The sequence below is a fragment of the Cydia amplana genome, chromosome 26, assembly GCF_948474715.1.
Source record: "Cydia amplana chromosome 26, ilCydAmpl1.1, whole genome shotgun sequence".
Classification (NCBI taxonomy): domain Eukaryota; kingdom Metazoa; phylum Arthropoda; class Insecta; order Lepidoptera; family Tortricidae; genus Cydia; species Cydia amplana.
The window spans coordinates 8,316,017-8,330,292 of NC_086094.1; the positions used below are offsets into that span (position 1 = coordinate 8,316,017).

Sequence of the window (14,276 nt, forward strand, 5' to 3'; positions counted from 1 at the left end):
AAATAATAATAATATTTTTTGTCTCAAAAAAAAAAAAAAAAACGGGAAAGCTGTAGTGTAGTCAGCTCATACACAACTGCTATCAGCTGGCACACTGCTCTTGATACAGCTGATACCTATCTCCCACATATGTACTTTACTACTTTACAGAACATTAAGTTAACGATGCCATAAACCTTGACTTACTGTAATACAATGGTTAATGACCATTGCCATAACTTCCACTCGATCAAGCCTGTTAAAACTTTAGTATATAAGGCCAGCGCTTTCTACCAATATATTGAGTATTTACTCGACTCTTGTGTTATCATTATAACCCCTGAACGCCGAACACTTCACCATGAGCCGTGGCAAAATGCCGGGACAACGCGAGGAAGATGATGAGACAGTCGGAACTGGATTGCAACCTTAACCCATTTCTATTTGTTGACAGAGGAAGAGTGTGAAGAGGCCCCCTTGCCGGCGCGGCACCGCCCCGAGGGGCTGAAGGAGCTGGCCCGGGGCTCCAAGTTCACGGCGAGGGAGATACAACTCATGTATCGGGGGTTCAAACAGGTACCCTACTCAATATGTTAAGACCCATAGGATAAATAATACTTTTATTTTCAAACAAACAAAAATATAAAAACAGAAAAAAACGACGGGTTGCACTCAGGGAGTGCCGGCAGAAGTGAAAACTCAATCACTATTGCAAAATGTCTGCAGCACTATGTATAATTGAGGTTAACGCCATCTAGCGTTATTTCGTCGCATTACTTGAAACCCCTAAGCACATCACATCACTGTTAGTACTCGAGTTATATTAATACCAGTTAGAGGGGAACTCACTAGATGGCATTTAAATCAATAAAGAAAAACTCAATGACATTGAAGTAACAGTTTTTCGATCAGGTCACGTGTCCGTCTTACGTCTTACGGTCACGTGACACCTGTTACGAGTTTAACATTTTTTCCCCATCACAAAAAGCGCACAGCGCCGCTAAAGAAGTTTCCACTTCAATAATACAAAATTTAATTAACTAAAAATATAGATTAGATAGATAGAATACTCTTTATTGGCACACCTCAGTAAAAAGATACAAAAGAAAAGAACAATTGATTCAAAGTAGAGACAGACAACATCTACCTATTTTTAATTTTTTTTTTTCAGGAATGTCCGTCAGGAGTGGTCGATGAGGAATCCTTCAAGCATATCTTCTGTCAATTCTTTCCTCTGGGTGGTAAGTACTATTTAATATTAATAGTTCTATGAACTTAAAGGGGCCCACTGATTACCAGTCCACCGGACGGTATCGGCCTGTCAGTTGTTCGAAACTGTCAAAATTTTGTTCTAACTGACAGGCCGATTTCGTCCGGCGGACCCTTTACTCTTAGATTAGATGTAATGAACCATTTTGAAAAAAAAAATTGAATCAACAAGAAAATCCGTATACACATCGAACCGGTCCAAGAAATTTACAAGCTTTTTTACATTTACAATATACCCATGTATGTTTGTACGGGTCAAATCTTGCAAGTTAACCTTTTCAACGCCAAGAGCCACTAAAGTGGTCGAGTGCTGTCGTGCCCATGACGCCAACAGCCACTAAAAAGGCTATGACGGACGCTGTCAAAGCAATTTTCCTGCTGACAGATAAGGTTTATTTTCGCTCTTCATATTGCAACCATTTGGCGTATAAGTCACATTTTAGCATGGGACGAAAAGCGTTGAAAAGGTTAAATTTGACCCACTTCCCGACTTCCAATGAAGCTGAAAATTTGCGTACATATGTAAGTCGGGTGACAATGCAATATTATGATACCATCGAGCTGATCTGATGATGGAGACAAGAGGTAGCCATAGGAACTCTGTGATATAACAATGAAACCTAATTGTGTTTGAGGTTTTTAGAATTGTTTCAATGAGTATTAGTTGCCTGTGAAGAAAAATGTACAGTCAGCGATAAAAGCTTGTACCAAAAATGTAATTTTTGTCAAAAACTTTTTCAGATGCAACGCAGTACGCCCAGCTAGTCTTCAACACTGTCAAACACAAGCAGAGCGGGAAAATCAACTTTGAGGTCAGTATTGTTTTTACTTTTCTATGATTACTTATAATATCGCCTGGGGTACCAGGGGCCCGTTTCTTAAAAGCTTGTAACTTGTAATACAGCTGCTGATGACACTTTTGCCAGCTTTTGTTAGAAAGGGTCTTCCACTGTCACGCAGATGTCGGGAATTCTCCGGACATGTCAGGAATTATGGCCTTTTGTCAACAGGAATGCGGACGCAACACGAAACTGTCAGGAATTTTTTGAATGAATAGACTTTTTATAAAGTCTTAAGTTAAGTATAATAACTTTTTTTTAGGTACTTAAATTAACCCAAAAACAATGAAAGAATAATAATATTGTTTAGTTTGTATGTTTATGTCACAATAAATAAAATATGCCTATGTCATAAATGAGATCCACTCAACTTAACCAATAACTTCGTAATTATTAATTAACAAATCTTTCTCAAGCATACATACATAGATGTTTTAAAAATCGAAATCATGTCTAATATTCGCAATTGCAAGATAATTTCGCGGGCGTCGCGGCGGCACCTATCGCCAGGCGTGTCTCACTCCGCGATTTCGTCGCTTTGCTACAGGTAGCTAAAAGTACATCCGTTCGGCCCCAATTTTGGGGAAAGCCTAGCGGCCATATCTGTACTGATCGTAGCAGACGCGTTTTGTTAGAGAGTGAGTCTTCTGTACTTAGTACTATTATTTATTCTGTGCTATCGCTCACACCCAGTGAACGCATATAAGCTCACACCTTAATATTTCCAAAAATAGCCGATTTAACAACAATAGATAGTTTAACATCATGGAACAGACAAAGACGCGGTTCCCACTAGTATTAACCATTGTTGGGCTGAATAACGACCTGGGCCGAGAATCGAACCCACTAAGCTGGCGGGCTCCCAACTATTGGAAAAATTGGTATTAAGTTTGTACGGCCCAGTGTGAGCGGAATTCACCGAACATTTTGAAGGTTTTGAATTTGTCAAGATCTTATCAATTTCGATTTAAGAATGTACTTCACTCATAGGTAGGATCCTATAGATGCGCTATACGCATGCATCCGTGAGGGACAAAACATATGCATTGCGACACTATGATTGGTCGAATTTATTTGTTGCCCACCATAATCCATATAAATTTACGGTGGGGAATTTAAAAAAAATGTGAGACTGTGACAAGGACAAACAATAATAGCGCTTTCGCTGCTACTCCTACTGAAAGATACATAAGACTGTCCCGTTCGGTCATTTCCCCCCACCCCTCATGCCTGATCCAGTTATACTGTTGTAGGCCAGGCCGTCGTTCGTAGTGACAGTTGCGTAGCCATCGAAACGCACCACACACCGTGCGTAAATGCATTCGCACTCCGTTAAAAATCAATACACAGCTTAGACGGACTCTATGACTCGTACAGTCAAAGTGTAAATATATATATATAATATGTTATAGTGTCCGTTGAGACACGACGAAATAAAAACTAAATTGTGTTGCTCTGAAAGAGGAAATTTTATTACAAACAATGATATTTAAATAATAATACAGACCGAAATAATAATAACTAAAACTCTTACCTGAAAGAGAAACAACATTTAAAGCTAATATTCCATATCTTTGTATTTTAATCAATATCTATTTTCAATATAATTTATTAATTGAATAAAGCCTATGACATTTAATGTCTCAACATATGTGTCACAAGTACTCATAGATAATCAATGGTAGGCAACAAAAAGGCTTTATTTACATCTCCCCCCCCCCACTCATAAATATCATATTATGATTATGATATTTATGAGAAAATATACCTACTATATTATAGCACACTTAAGATTCTTTTGATATTGGAACAAGTTTCGTTATGTGAAAAAAATTTGACTCTAATTTCCTGTGTCCCGTGTTTATCTTATAAATTGAGTCTGATATTTTTTCTAAGATTTTATATGGACCAACTTTTATTTCATCAAGTTTCTTTCTATTTAAGCGATTTCCGTTTTCCACAAATACTAAGTCTCCTACTTTGAGATCACACATTTTTCTATTCTTATCATATTGTTTTTTATTATAATTATGCGACTTTATAGTATTTTCTAACGCAATTTTTCTATCTTCTAACAAGTTCTTCCTCGTTCCTCCTTGCTTTAATTCTATCGGTAAAATATCTACACTTTGTCCTTCCAACAAATATTTTGGAGAAAACCCTGTCACTGTATGTTCCGTTTCATTATACCTTTGAGTACATTCGTGAGCAATAGTTGTCCATGCTAACTTATCCTTTCTTTCATTAATCTTACATCGGATTTTATTGACCAGAGTTTGGTTTAGTCTCTCATTTAATCCATTAGAAAATGGGGCATTTACTGCAGTAAATATAATGGGAATATTTTCATTTTCTAAATAGAGCTTGAATTCTCTTGAATTTATACCTGGGTACTGATCAGACAGAATCGTGCCAATTTTATTACCCTGAGGAACTTTTTGAACAAGCTTTATAAAATCACTAGCATTCTGTGTTTTAGATGTCAAAATAAAGGCATGTCTTGTAAAGTGATCTACAAGTAAATGCAAATATGTTTTTGTGGAGCGTGAGCCCCCAAATCCACCAATAGTGTCAATAGACACTATTTCAAACGGGAATGTAGCAGGACCTAAGTGTGACATTAATCCAAATTTAAATTTTCCTCTGGATTTATTTTTTATACAAATTTCACAGTTATCACAAAATTCCCTGATATGTTTTGATAATTTTTTCGCTACATAGAAAGGTTTTATTTTCTTTTCCATTTGTTTTATGCCTATGTGACAGTAATAATTATGTGTATTTTCAATAATCTTTTTACAAAAATCCTCTGTTAGAATAATTTTATCTTTTTTTCGAATATTCTTATAGTATACATTATCTTTTAACTTCAGTTTGTTTCTATTTTGTATTATATCTTCATTATTATCTTGATCATCTATTATGTCTTCTAATTTGATAAAGTTTACGATTTTTAATGTTTCATCTTGATTCTCATTTGGTTCTAATACCGGATTCCGGCTTAAACAATCTGCTTCTATGTTGTATTTCCCTGGAGAGTAAACTACTTCAAAATTAAATTGTGATAAGTAATATGTTAGGTCTCCTAATTCTTCATCCGTCCTAGCCTTAATATTCATCTTTTCAAGAGGTTTATGGTCTGAGAAAACTGTAAACTTCTTCCCTATGAGCCAATATTGCCAGTATTTTACTGCTTCTTTGATCGCTAAACATTCTAAGTATATAGCTTTCTTCTTTTTCTGAGTATCATTTAATTTTCTTGAAAAATATGCGCAAGGTTTCTCCTCTGCATTATTCTGAGGTTGCTTCAAAATCGCGCCTATGCCTTGGATTGATGCATCCGTGTAAATGTGTATGGGCAGATCTGGGTCAAAGATTGCTAAAATTGGTTGTGAACACAATAGTTTTTTTATAGTCTCAAATGATTCTTGGCATCTTTCTGACCACACGAATAGTTGTCCTTTTCTTAACAAATTATGTAATGGGTCTAATATTAGTGATATATTTGGAACATATTTTCCGTAAAAGTTTATTTTACCCAAAAATTGGCGAACATTTTTTTGTGTTTTTGGTATAGGGAAATCTTTAATGGCAATCAAATTATCTTTTAGCGGAGATATTGTATTATTTTGTATGACATGACCTAAATACTTAACTGAATCTTGTGCGAAGTTACATTTTGAGAATTTCAATCTAAACCCTTCATTTGATATTGCCTCCAACAGTAAAGACAAGTGTTTTATGTGGTCTGTAAATGTTTCCGAAAATATTAAAATATCGTCAATATAATTTACCGTGAAATCTGATAATCCATGTTTTCTTATAATACTACTCAGTATTCGCTGGAAAATGGCAGGTGAGGTTTTCAAACCAAAAGGGAGACAGGTCCATTGATAATGCCCTTCTTGAGTGACAAAAGCAGTTTTTTTCCTATCTTCAACCTTCATAGGAATTGACCAGAAAGCTGAGTTTATGTCTAATGCCGAGAAAAATTTACACTTTCTTGTTTTAACCATTAAGTCTTCAATTAATGGAAACGGTTGTGATTCAGGAACTACAATTTTATTTAAGTCTCGAAAATCTATACACAACCTTGTTTTTCTTCCGTCTTCTTTTTTGTAAGCTAATGTTACTGGCGCGGCAAAAGGACTATACGACTCCTCAATCAACTTTTTTTGTAATAGCTGTGATACCTGTTGTTCTATTTCTTTCCTATCTTCAAATGTGCACCTATAAGGTCTTTTACTACAATATTTCTCTATTTGTAGGTCAATGTGTGCCTCATAATCTTTCACTGTACCTATATCAAACTTATCTTTTGCAAAAAGTGTTTTATATCTACTAATCAGTTCGTCTATTTCAGATTGCTGCTGCGAAGTCAAATGACTCACTGCAACATCAAAATTTTTAACCTCTATGTGCTCATTAAAGTTTATTTCATATATTATGTTATTTGTTTCATTTCGAGTTTCTTCTTCTATACACAAATCATTATGTTTTAAGCTTATATTTTGTTTTTCTTCTGTTTCGGAATCTGATACACCGGGATACATTATAGCATTTCCGGTATCGACATTTTTATCATTTTCTATCATCTGTGTATTTTGTGTAATCTCTAAAGTGTCATGTTGGGTGAGGCGGAATTTCCCTATGCAATCTAACCCAATCAAGAAATCATAGTTAAAATTCTTCTCATCTACAACGAACACATTAACGTCATGTTCCATATCAAAAATCTTTATCTTTAAAGTTACCATTCCTATAGGTTTTTTAACGCCATCAATTGTTCTCAAGTAAGCAGTTACACCTTTTTTGCTAATTGTATTATTTTTAATACGCAACAACTTCGAACTTATTAAAGATACATTAGACCCTGAATCATAAACTCCTAGAAGTTGTAAAGTATTATTTAACAATAGCTTAGTTTTAATTAATGGCGGAATCACAAGTTTTTTGGATCTATTTCACTTAATTCTACCTCTAACTCGGAATGATTAACGCTTCTTATTTGCTCCCGTTTTGGCCCATCAGTATTTTTATTTTTAAACCAACACAACGACTCAGGATGGTACCGGTTTCCCTTATTTTCTTTTTCACAAATTCTACATGGATGATAATCTTTTCCATTCTTCTCCTTATTCTTATTTTCTAGACTCACCGATTTTTTTTCCCAAATCTTCTTGCTCACCAAGTGTTCTAAACCTCTAAGATTGTTAAATAAATCCTCAGTTTCTTTTAGATCTTCTCTGTCTATCCTATCAGCTACAAATATTGGCAACCCTATAGCAATAAGGTCTATCAACGTAGATTTATCCATCTTTTTATTTATCTCTAGCAGAAGCCTTTCTTTTTTTATAGCATATTCGAGTAGAGATCCCTGTCTATATTTAAAAAACATTGCATACCTGACCGGCGACCAACCTTTGTCGGCATAAGTTTCACAAAACATTTTGCTCCATTGCGACCAGTCCGAGTCCACTGTAAATTTAATTATCATTGACCTGTACCAGTCCAAACAGGAATCTTCCAAAAACAACCTAAGCGTCTCGATCTTCTGTGTATCCTCTTCTATTCCTACACGACGGCACTCGGTCTCAAAAGTAGTCAGCCATTGACTTGCATTTGTCGTTTTGTTCGTAAATTTTTCTAAAACCATTTTCTCGGTCAGTTTCTTTATGTTCTGATTCTTGGATATATCTCTCTTTTTATCAACAAAATTCTCCAAGATCTTTGCCAATGCCTCTTCTGAAATACCCGCAGCTGGCGCCTGTAGTTGAGGTTCAAGTGTAATTTCTTCTAACAAATATCCTTTAAATTGCATATTTCCATCTTCATCCATATAAATACTTATCTGTTCTGGTGTCATTGATATCCATACTTGTCTCTTATCATGTCTTTTTTGTAACGTAAGTTTGACTTTTTCGTATGCTGGGGTTTTGATAATCGTCTCGTGCAGTCTCACTGGTTGCAGTTTTTCCGGAATCAAAAAAATATTCTTGTCCGCATTTGTAATCGACGTCATGCAGCATACATTTGTTTTCGGATCTTCGCCCGCTTTCACAACAAATTCAAACTTAAGTTTTTCCATGGTGGTTCAGAATAGCTGTAGAAATGTTGTTTTATAATATGTTATAGTGTCCGTTGAGACACGACGAAATAAAAACTAAATTGTGTTGCTCTGAAAGAGGAAATTTTATTACAAACAATGATATTTAAATAATAATACAGACCGAAATAATAATAACTAAAACTCTTACCTGAAAGAGAAACAACATTTAAAGCTAATATTCCATATCTTTGTATTTTAATCAATATCTATTTTCAATATAATTTATTAATTGAATAAAGCCTATGACATTTAATGTCTCAACATATGTGTCACAAGTACTCATAGATAATCAATGGTAGGCAACAAAAAGGCTTTATTTACATATATATTATACATACAACTTACTCATATATATGTCCCATACAAGGTGTACGCCAGCCAGTGAAAGTGGGATGGGCATATTGAGCAACTTTTACTATGGGAAAAAAAAAATTGACTCTCCCATACATTTTGGCTGGCTGATGTTGATATCTTGTATAGGATTGTCAATTTTCTTATCGCAATTTCGGGGTTGGTCCCATAGTAAAAGTTGCTCAGTATGACCTATACAACGAGTACCCACCCCACTTTCAGTGGCTGATGTAACACGTTGTATAGTTCTTAGTTCGCTGACATAAGAGTTAGGATATATTTTTGAGTATGCAGCCATATTTTTACACTTACAAAATCGCCTCCGCTCGCAGTGAGGCCACACCTCACGCTTATTGAATAGCTTGAGCGATTGCCTGTGACTGCCATTTCCACTACCTCTTTGTTTTAGGTGGACAATTCTTTTAAATTGCTGACGCTATCACCAGGGGTCGGACAAAAAGTGCCGATGACGTAAAAATGACGTAATGTTGCACACAGGATGATGTTTGAGTTTGTATTTAAACTTCCGTGTGACATGTAGTAACAAAGTAGTATTAATGAAGTAACAAAATAATCGTAAATAAATCCATGGAATTAATAATACAGGTGGTAGGGTGATGTAGTGAATAAAATAAATTTCTTCGTTGGTATATTTTGATTACAGCAAGAGCGCAGTATACGTGTTTGTCACGTACCTCCAAAAACGGAAAATTGCCACAATATTCGAGTACAGATGACATTTTAGAGCGTTTTCTTATACATTAGTAAATATACATTTTAGCTAAATATAATCGTGAAGATACAATAGCTAAACAATAACGAAGTAAATTTATTGTTCATCTGATTGACAATGTGTCAGTCAAAAACGTACTTACTCATTTCAAGTGGCGATATCGTTTAATAAAGAGGTTGATAAATGATAATTGTTTATGAAAATCAAAAATACTGTTTGAAATCATCCTATAAGTGGTTTGACATCATCCGCACTCTTTGTCCGACCCCTGGCTATCACGTTCTAGTTAATGGGTACAGGTACAGTCAGCATCAGACGAAATTTTATGTTGTAAATATTTTTTTACTTTTCACGCTTTATATTTAGATCATATGCAAGAAAATGAAAGATCATACGCGACCAAAACATTTACAGCAAGAGCTTATATTAACGAATCAATGAGGCATGGAATAGAATCTCAAGCATAGTGAGGTCTCTAAAATACATATAACCCTGGGCGTATTGTAGGATTCAAGTTTTGACATCCAGGAGCCCTAGTCAAGATAACAATCGTACATCGACAAATGCTAAAACGAAAAAAAAATGTATCGGGATGACAGATGGTAAGAAAAATCACGTGACTATTTTTTATGTTCGGATTGGAGATTTCTTTCAACGACTGCTTACTTGGCTAAGCCCCCAGGAAGGTAGGAATTACTACTGCAGTGGAATTACTTAACCTGTCAAATCCCACGATGTGACGTCACCATAAGCGTTGCGGCTCATATACAGCCATGTATGAGCCGTGGGAGCTGACGAGTTAATGTAGGATAAGATAAGATACGATGAACCGTAATATGATGAGGGGGCGCCACAAGCCTTCAGGAAATTGTCATATACTTGGAAATTTCGACCCAATGCCACCGTGACTGGATGGCCGAGTGGTTCAGGCACCTGTCCGGTCAACAGAGGACAATGGTTCGATTCCAGCTCTGGACACTGGAGGCCTCGGTAATTTTTTTCTTCGTATATGATATTTATGTCGGTTTATAGTTTAATTAGTAGTGTCTACTTACTTACTGCTGTGGCGCAACGACCCGAAGTGGAGCTTGGCCTCCGACACCAAAGACCGCCACGCTACTCTGTCCAAAGCCGTTTCTGTCCAGTCGACGGCGCCGAGGTCGCTAAGGTCTTTCTGCACTTCGTCTCTCCAGCGGTACCTAGGGCGTCCAGACGGTCTTCCGCCACTTGGCGGTCCTGGTTTCTTATCAGTGTCTACTTGAATTGAATAACACAAATTAAAATATTTTCATATGATTTAATTTGTTCTTAGAGTAAAAGATGCGATGAAATTAAAATTAGAGAGTAATATGGGGCATTATCTATGAGAAGGGACCTTAATGTCGATGGTGCTTACGCCGCACAACGTCGCGCGGCATCGTATTTATATCGGAGCATCGTTAATAATGGCGTAAGGGCCATCGACAATAAGGTCCCTTTTCATTGATAACGTCACATATCTTTTTTTTTTATTCCAGGAGTTCCTGGAGATCCTGTCCCGCGTGGCTCGAGGGTCCGAGCAGGAGAAACTGGCGTGGGTGTTCAGGCTGTACGACGCCGATGGAGACGGCAGGGTCACCAGGCAGGAGATGATCAAAGTCGTTCAGGTGACGGCTTATCTTAACTATTAAGATAAGATAAGATAGATAAGATAAGATAAGATAATTCGCGGCTCGAGGGTCGGAGCAGGAGAAACTGGCGTGGGTCTTCAGGCTGTACGACGCCGATGGAGACGGCAGGGTCACCAGGCAGGAGATGACCAAAGTCGTTCAGGTGACGGCTTATCTTAACTATTAAGATAAGATAAGATAATTCGTGGCTCGAGGGTCGGAGCAGGAGAAACTGGCGTGGGTGTTCAGGCTGTACGACGCTGATGGAGACGGCAGGGTCACCAGGCAGGAGATGACCAAAGTCGTTCAGGTGACGGCTTATCTTAACTATTTAGTCTAAGCGTGGTTCTTCCGACTGTACTCTAAGGTCTCTAAGGCCCATTTGCACCATTCCACTAACCCAGGGGACTGCCACACTTTTGTTTATAGTCGGAGAACAAGCATACCGCCCACCTGATGTTAATCGGTCCCCGTCTATGGGGCCTATGGGTGCCTGTAACTGAGGCGTTGCTTTTTAGAAACATGTACACTCATTTTTTGAAGAACTCTGTAGGATTTTGGGAAAAACTCGGCAGAGAGCTCATTCCACCGCCGGAGCGTCCGCGGAAGGGAGTTGTGAAACTGCAAAATGCGCGTCATAAGGTTCCAAGGTCTGAAGATCCTGTACCTGGGCAGCAGAAATTATCATGCGTCTTGTACGTTGTATGACACTGATGGATACATAAGATAAGATAGTAGAAGTTTTTCTTTGCAAATAAATAAATATAATGATATTCTAATTGTCCCAGGCCATCTACGAGTTGGTGGGGGCCGCGGCGCTCCCCCCCGCACACGCGGCCGCCGCCCAGGACCATGTGGACCGGATCTTTCATGTAGGTCCCTTTTATCTGAATTCCTATTGTAATTACAGGCCCCTATTCCACCACCGTGACAGGTGCGACAATTATAAAATAAAACATCACTGTTGCTGACGTCACGGGTATCCGTGGGCTACGGTTACCGCTTACCGCGGGCCGTATTCATGTTTGCCACCATTAATGTACTATTTAAAGAAAACTTTGTTATATTAGGTAGTCAAAAACAGGTAAGTAGGTATAATTCTCTTGAGAAGTTTATGACGATTGTCACAAGATTTAAAAGAATTTTCGGTAATTCTTGACAGGAAATGAGTTCTGTGTCGGAATTTAGCTAACTTAGCTTTGCGAAACAAGTACTTACTTATTTACTCGCGATATAATGGAGTTTTTTTATATTAAAATGTTCGTGGCAAACAAGCACACCGCCCATCCGATGGTAAGCGGTTACCGTAGCCTCTGGAGGCCTATGAGAGTGATGTCGACAATTGTCGCACATGTCACCGAGGTGAAATAGGGGCCAGATGGAAACGTCCTTATTGCACTTGAATCATAAGGACCCGTCTGTGATATAAAGGCACATATAATTATAATCATATACTTCATCCACAGCTGATAGACACGAACGCGGACGGAGTGGTGACCCCCGACGAGCTAGCCCGCTGGTGCGCGCGCGACCCCGCGCTGCGTCGCTCTCTGAACACCCTGGACACCGTGCTGTGACCCGCGGCCTCGGCGCGTAACAGGTACACGAGGTATAACGGGTACACCGTGTATAACAGGTGCACGATGTATAGGTACAAGATGTACGCTCGCGACCCTGCGCTGCGTCGTTCTCTGAACACCTTGGACACCGTGCTGTGACCGGCGGCCTAGGCGCATAACAGGTACACGAGGTATAACGGGTACACCGTGTATAACAGGTACACGATGTACGCTCGCGACCCTGCGCTGCGTCGCTCTCTGAACACCTTGGACACCGTGCTGTGACCCGCGGCCTCGGTGCATAACAGGTACACGAGGTATAACGGGTACACCGTGTATAACAGGTACACGATGTACGCTCGCGACCCTGCGCTGCGTCGCTCTCTGAACACCTTGGATACCGTCCTGTGTCCCGCGGCCTCGGTGCATAACAGGTACACGAGGTATAACGGGTACACCGTGTATAACAGGTGCACAATGTACGCACGTGACCCCGCGCTGCGTCGCTCTCTGAACACCTTATGAACACCGTGCTGTGGTGCCGTTGACCACCTTCCCCTATGAAGCCCTCACGTAATTAATGGATGTCCCCTTTTGATATTGGTGAGCAATAAAGAATATTTGTATTATATGTTTCAGTAACGAACCGTGCTGTTCCGATGCGCCCGCCGAGCCTACAACCCCCTACTGCGTGACCCCCGCGACCCCTGTGAACCCCCCGAACCCCCCGAAGCGAACACCCCCTCCCGTGCCCGCTAGAGTTGTGGCTTCAGTAAGTATTATTTTCTTTTAAATTAAATATCTGGGAGACCGAGCATTGCTGGGAAAGCATACCTATAAAAACTCAAAAATGCGCGTTTTTCCAGAGATAAGACCTAGCTAGATCGATTTTTCGCCCCCCAAAGCCCCCATATAGCAAATTTCATCGAAATCGTTGGAGCCGTTTCCGAGATCCCCGAAATAAATATATAAATAAATATACAAGAATTGCTCTTTTAAGGGTATTAAGTAGCGGCCTTAGTGCACACTGCTCAAATCACTTGTGAGCCCGACGCCACGCTGCACGCCCCGCCGAACGCTCCGCTTCGAGCGTCCACTCAGGTCACTTAGATTAAGTTGACATTTTGTGAAGTGAAACTGCCGATGAAGACTTTAAAGTGCTGTTATGTCTAAATTATTTTTTGGTAAAAGTTTATTTTCTTCGTTTTCAGGTAACGGAAGAAACCACGCGCAAAGCGAAACAAATCGCCCGAAGGAAGTCGACGCCGCAGTCGCGGTGAACGAAACACCACCTAAAGTTGTACGACTTATGGTTCAAATTTCTCTGCTCAGTGTTATAACGAAGTATTACTAATGATAGTAACGGAGTTAATTTGATTTAGGTGCTTTGCGGTAATTCGGGTACGGGAAAATTTGGAAAAAGTGAAAAAAAATCTGCGAATTTTCAGAAAAAATTGTCTGCTTTTTCACACATCATTTTAAAAAGTATTTGTCGAGGAATATTGTTTTAATTAAAGATTAGAATATCACTAATTTTTCATATTAACTTGTGAATCAGTATTGTGACGCTTACGTTACAATTTTTATTTGAAACGACGCTATAAAACTAAATCAATTAAAAATCTTCAATATTTTTATTATCAAATTATTAGTAATTATGGGTTACGTTTTTCTAATTACTGTTGTTAAATTAAAATTAACTTCGATAATAACAATTTAATCACTCTGTAACCTTTTAACACGTGACTGGTTCATTTTAAGTTTATGGAAACCAATATTTTAGTTCAA

General features: G+C 38.5%; 1 protein-coding gene across 2 annotated transcripts in view; it reads left to right on the forward strand.

The window, feature by feature from the left end:
* Nucleotides 1-13,209, forward strand: part of LOC134660288 (Kv channel-interacting protein 4-like) — a 46,447-nt gene extending 33,238 nt beyond the window's left edge. For both annotated transcript variants that reach the window (XM_063516039.1, XM_063516040.1), the window contains exons 3-9: nucleotides 434-555; nucleotides 1,151-1,220; nucleotides 1,990-2,060; nucleotides 10,798-10,926; nucleotides 11,718-11,801; nucleotides 12,396-12,529; nucleotides 13,128-13,209. In XM_063516039.1, coding sequence (XP_063372109.1) covers nucleotides 434-555; nucleotides 1,151-1,220; nucleotides 1,990-2,060; nucleotides 10,798-10,926; nucleotides 11,718-11,801; nucleotides 12,396-12,506 — 587 coding nt within the window. In that variant the 3' untranslated portion in view covers nucleotides 12,507-12,529; nucleotides 13,128-13,209. The remainder of the gene's footprint in view (nucleotides 1-433; nucleotides 556-1,150; nucleotides 1,221-1,989; nucleotides 2,061-10,797; nucleotides 10,927-11,717; nucleotides 11,802-12,395; nucleotides 12,530-13,127) is intronic.
* Nucleotides 13,210-14,276: the final 1,067 nt, after the last annotated feature.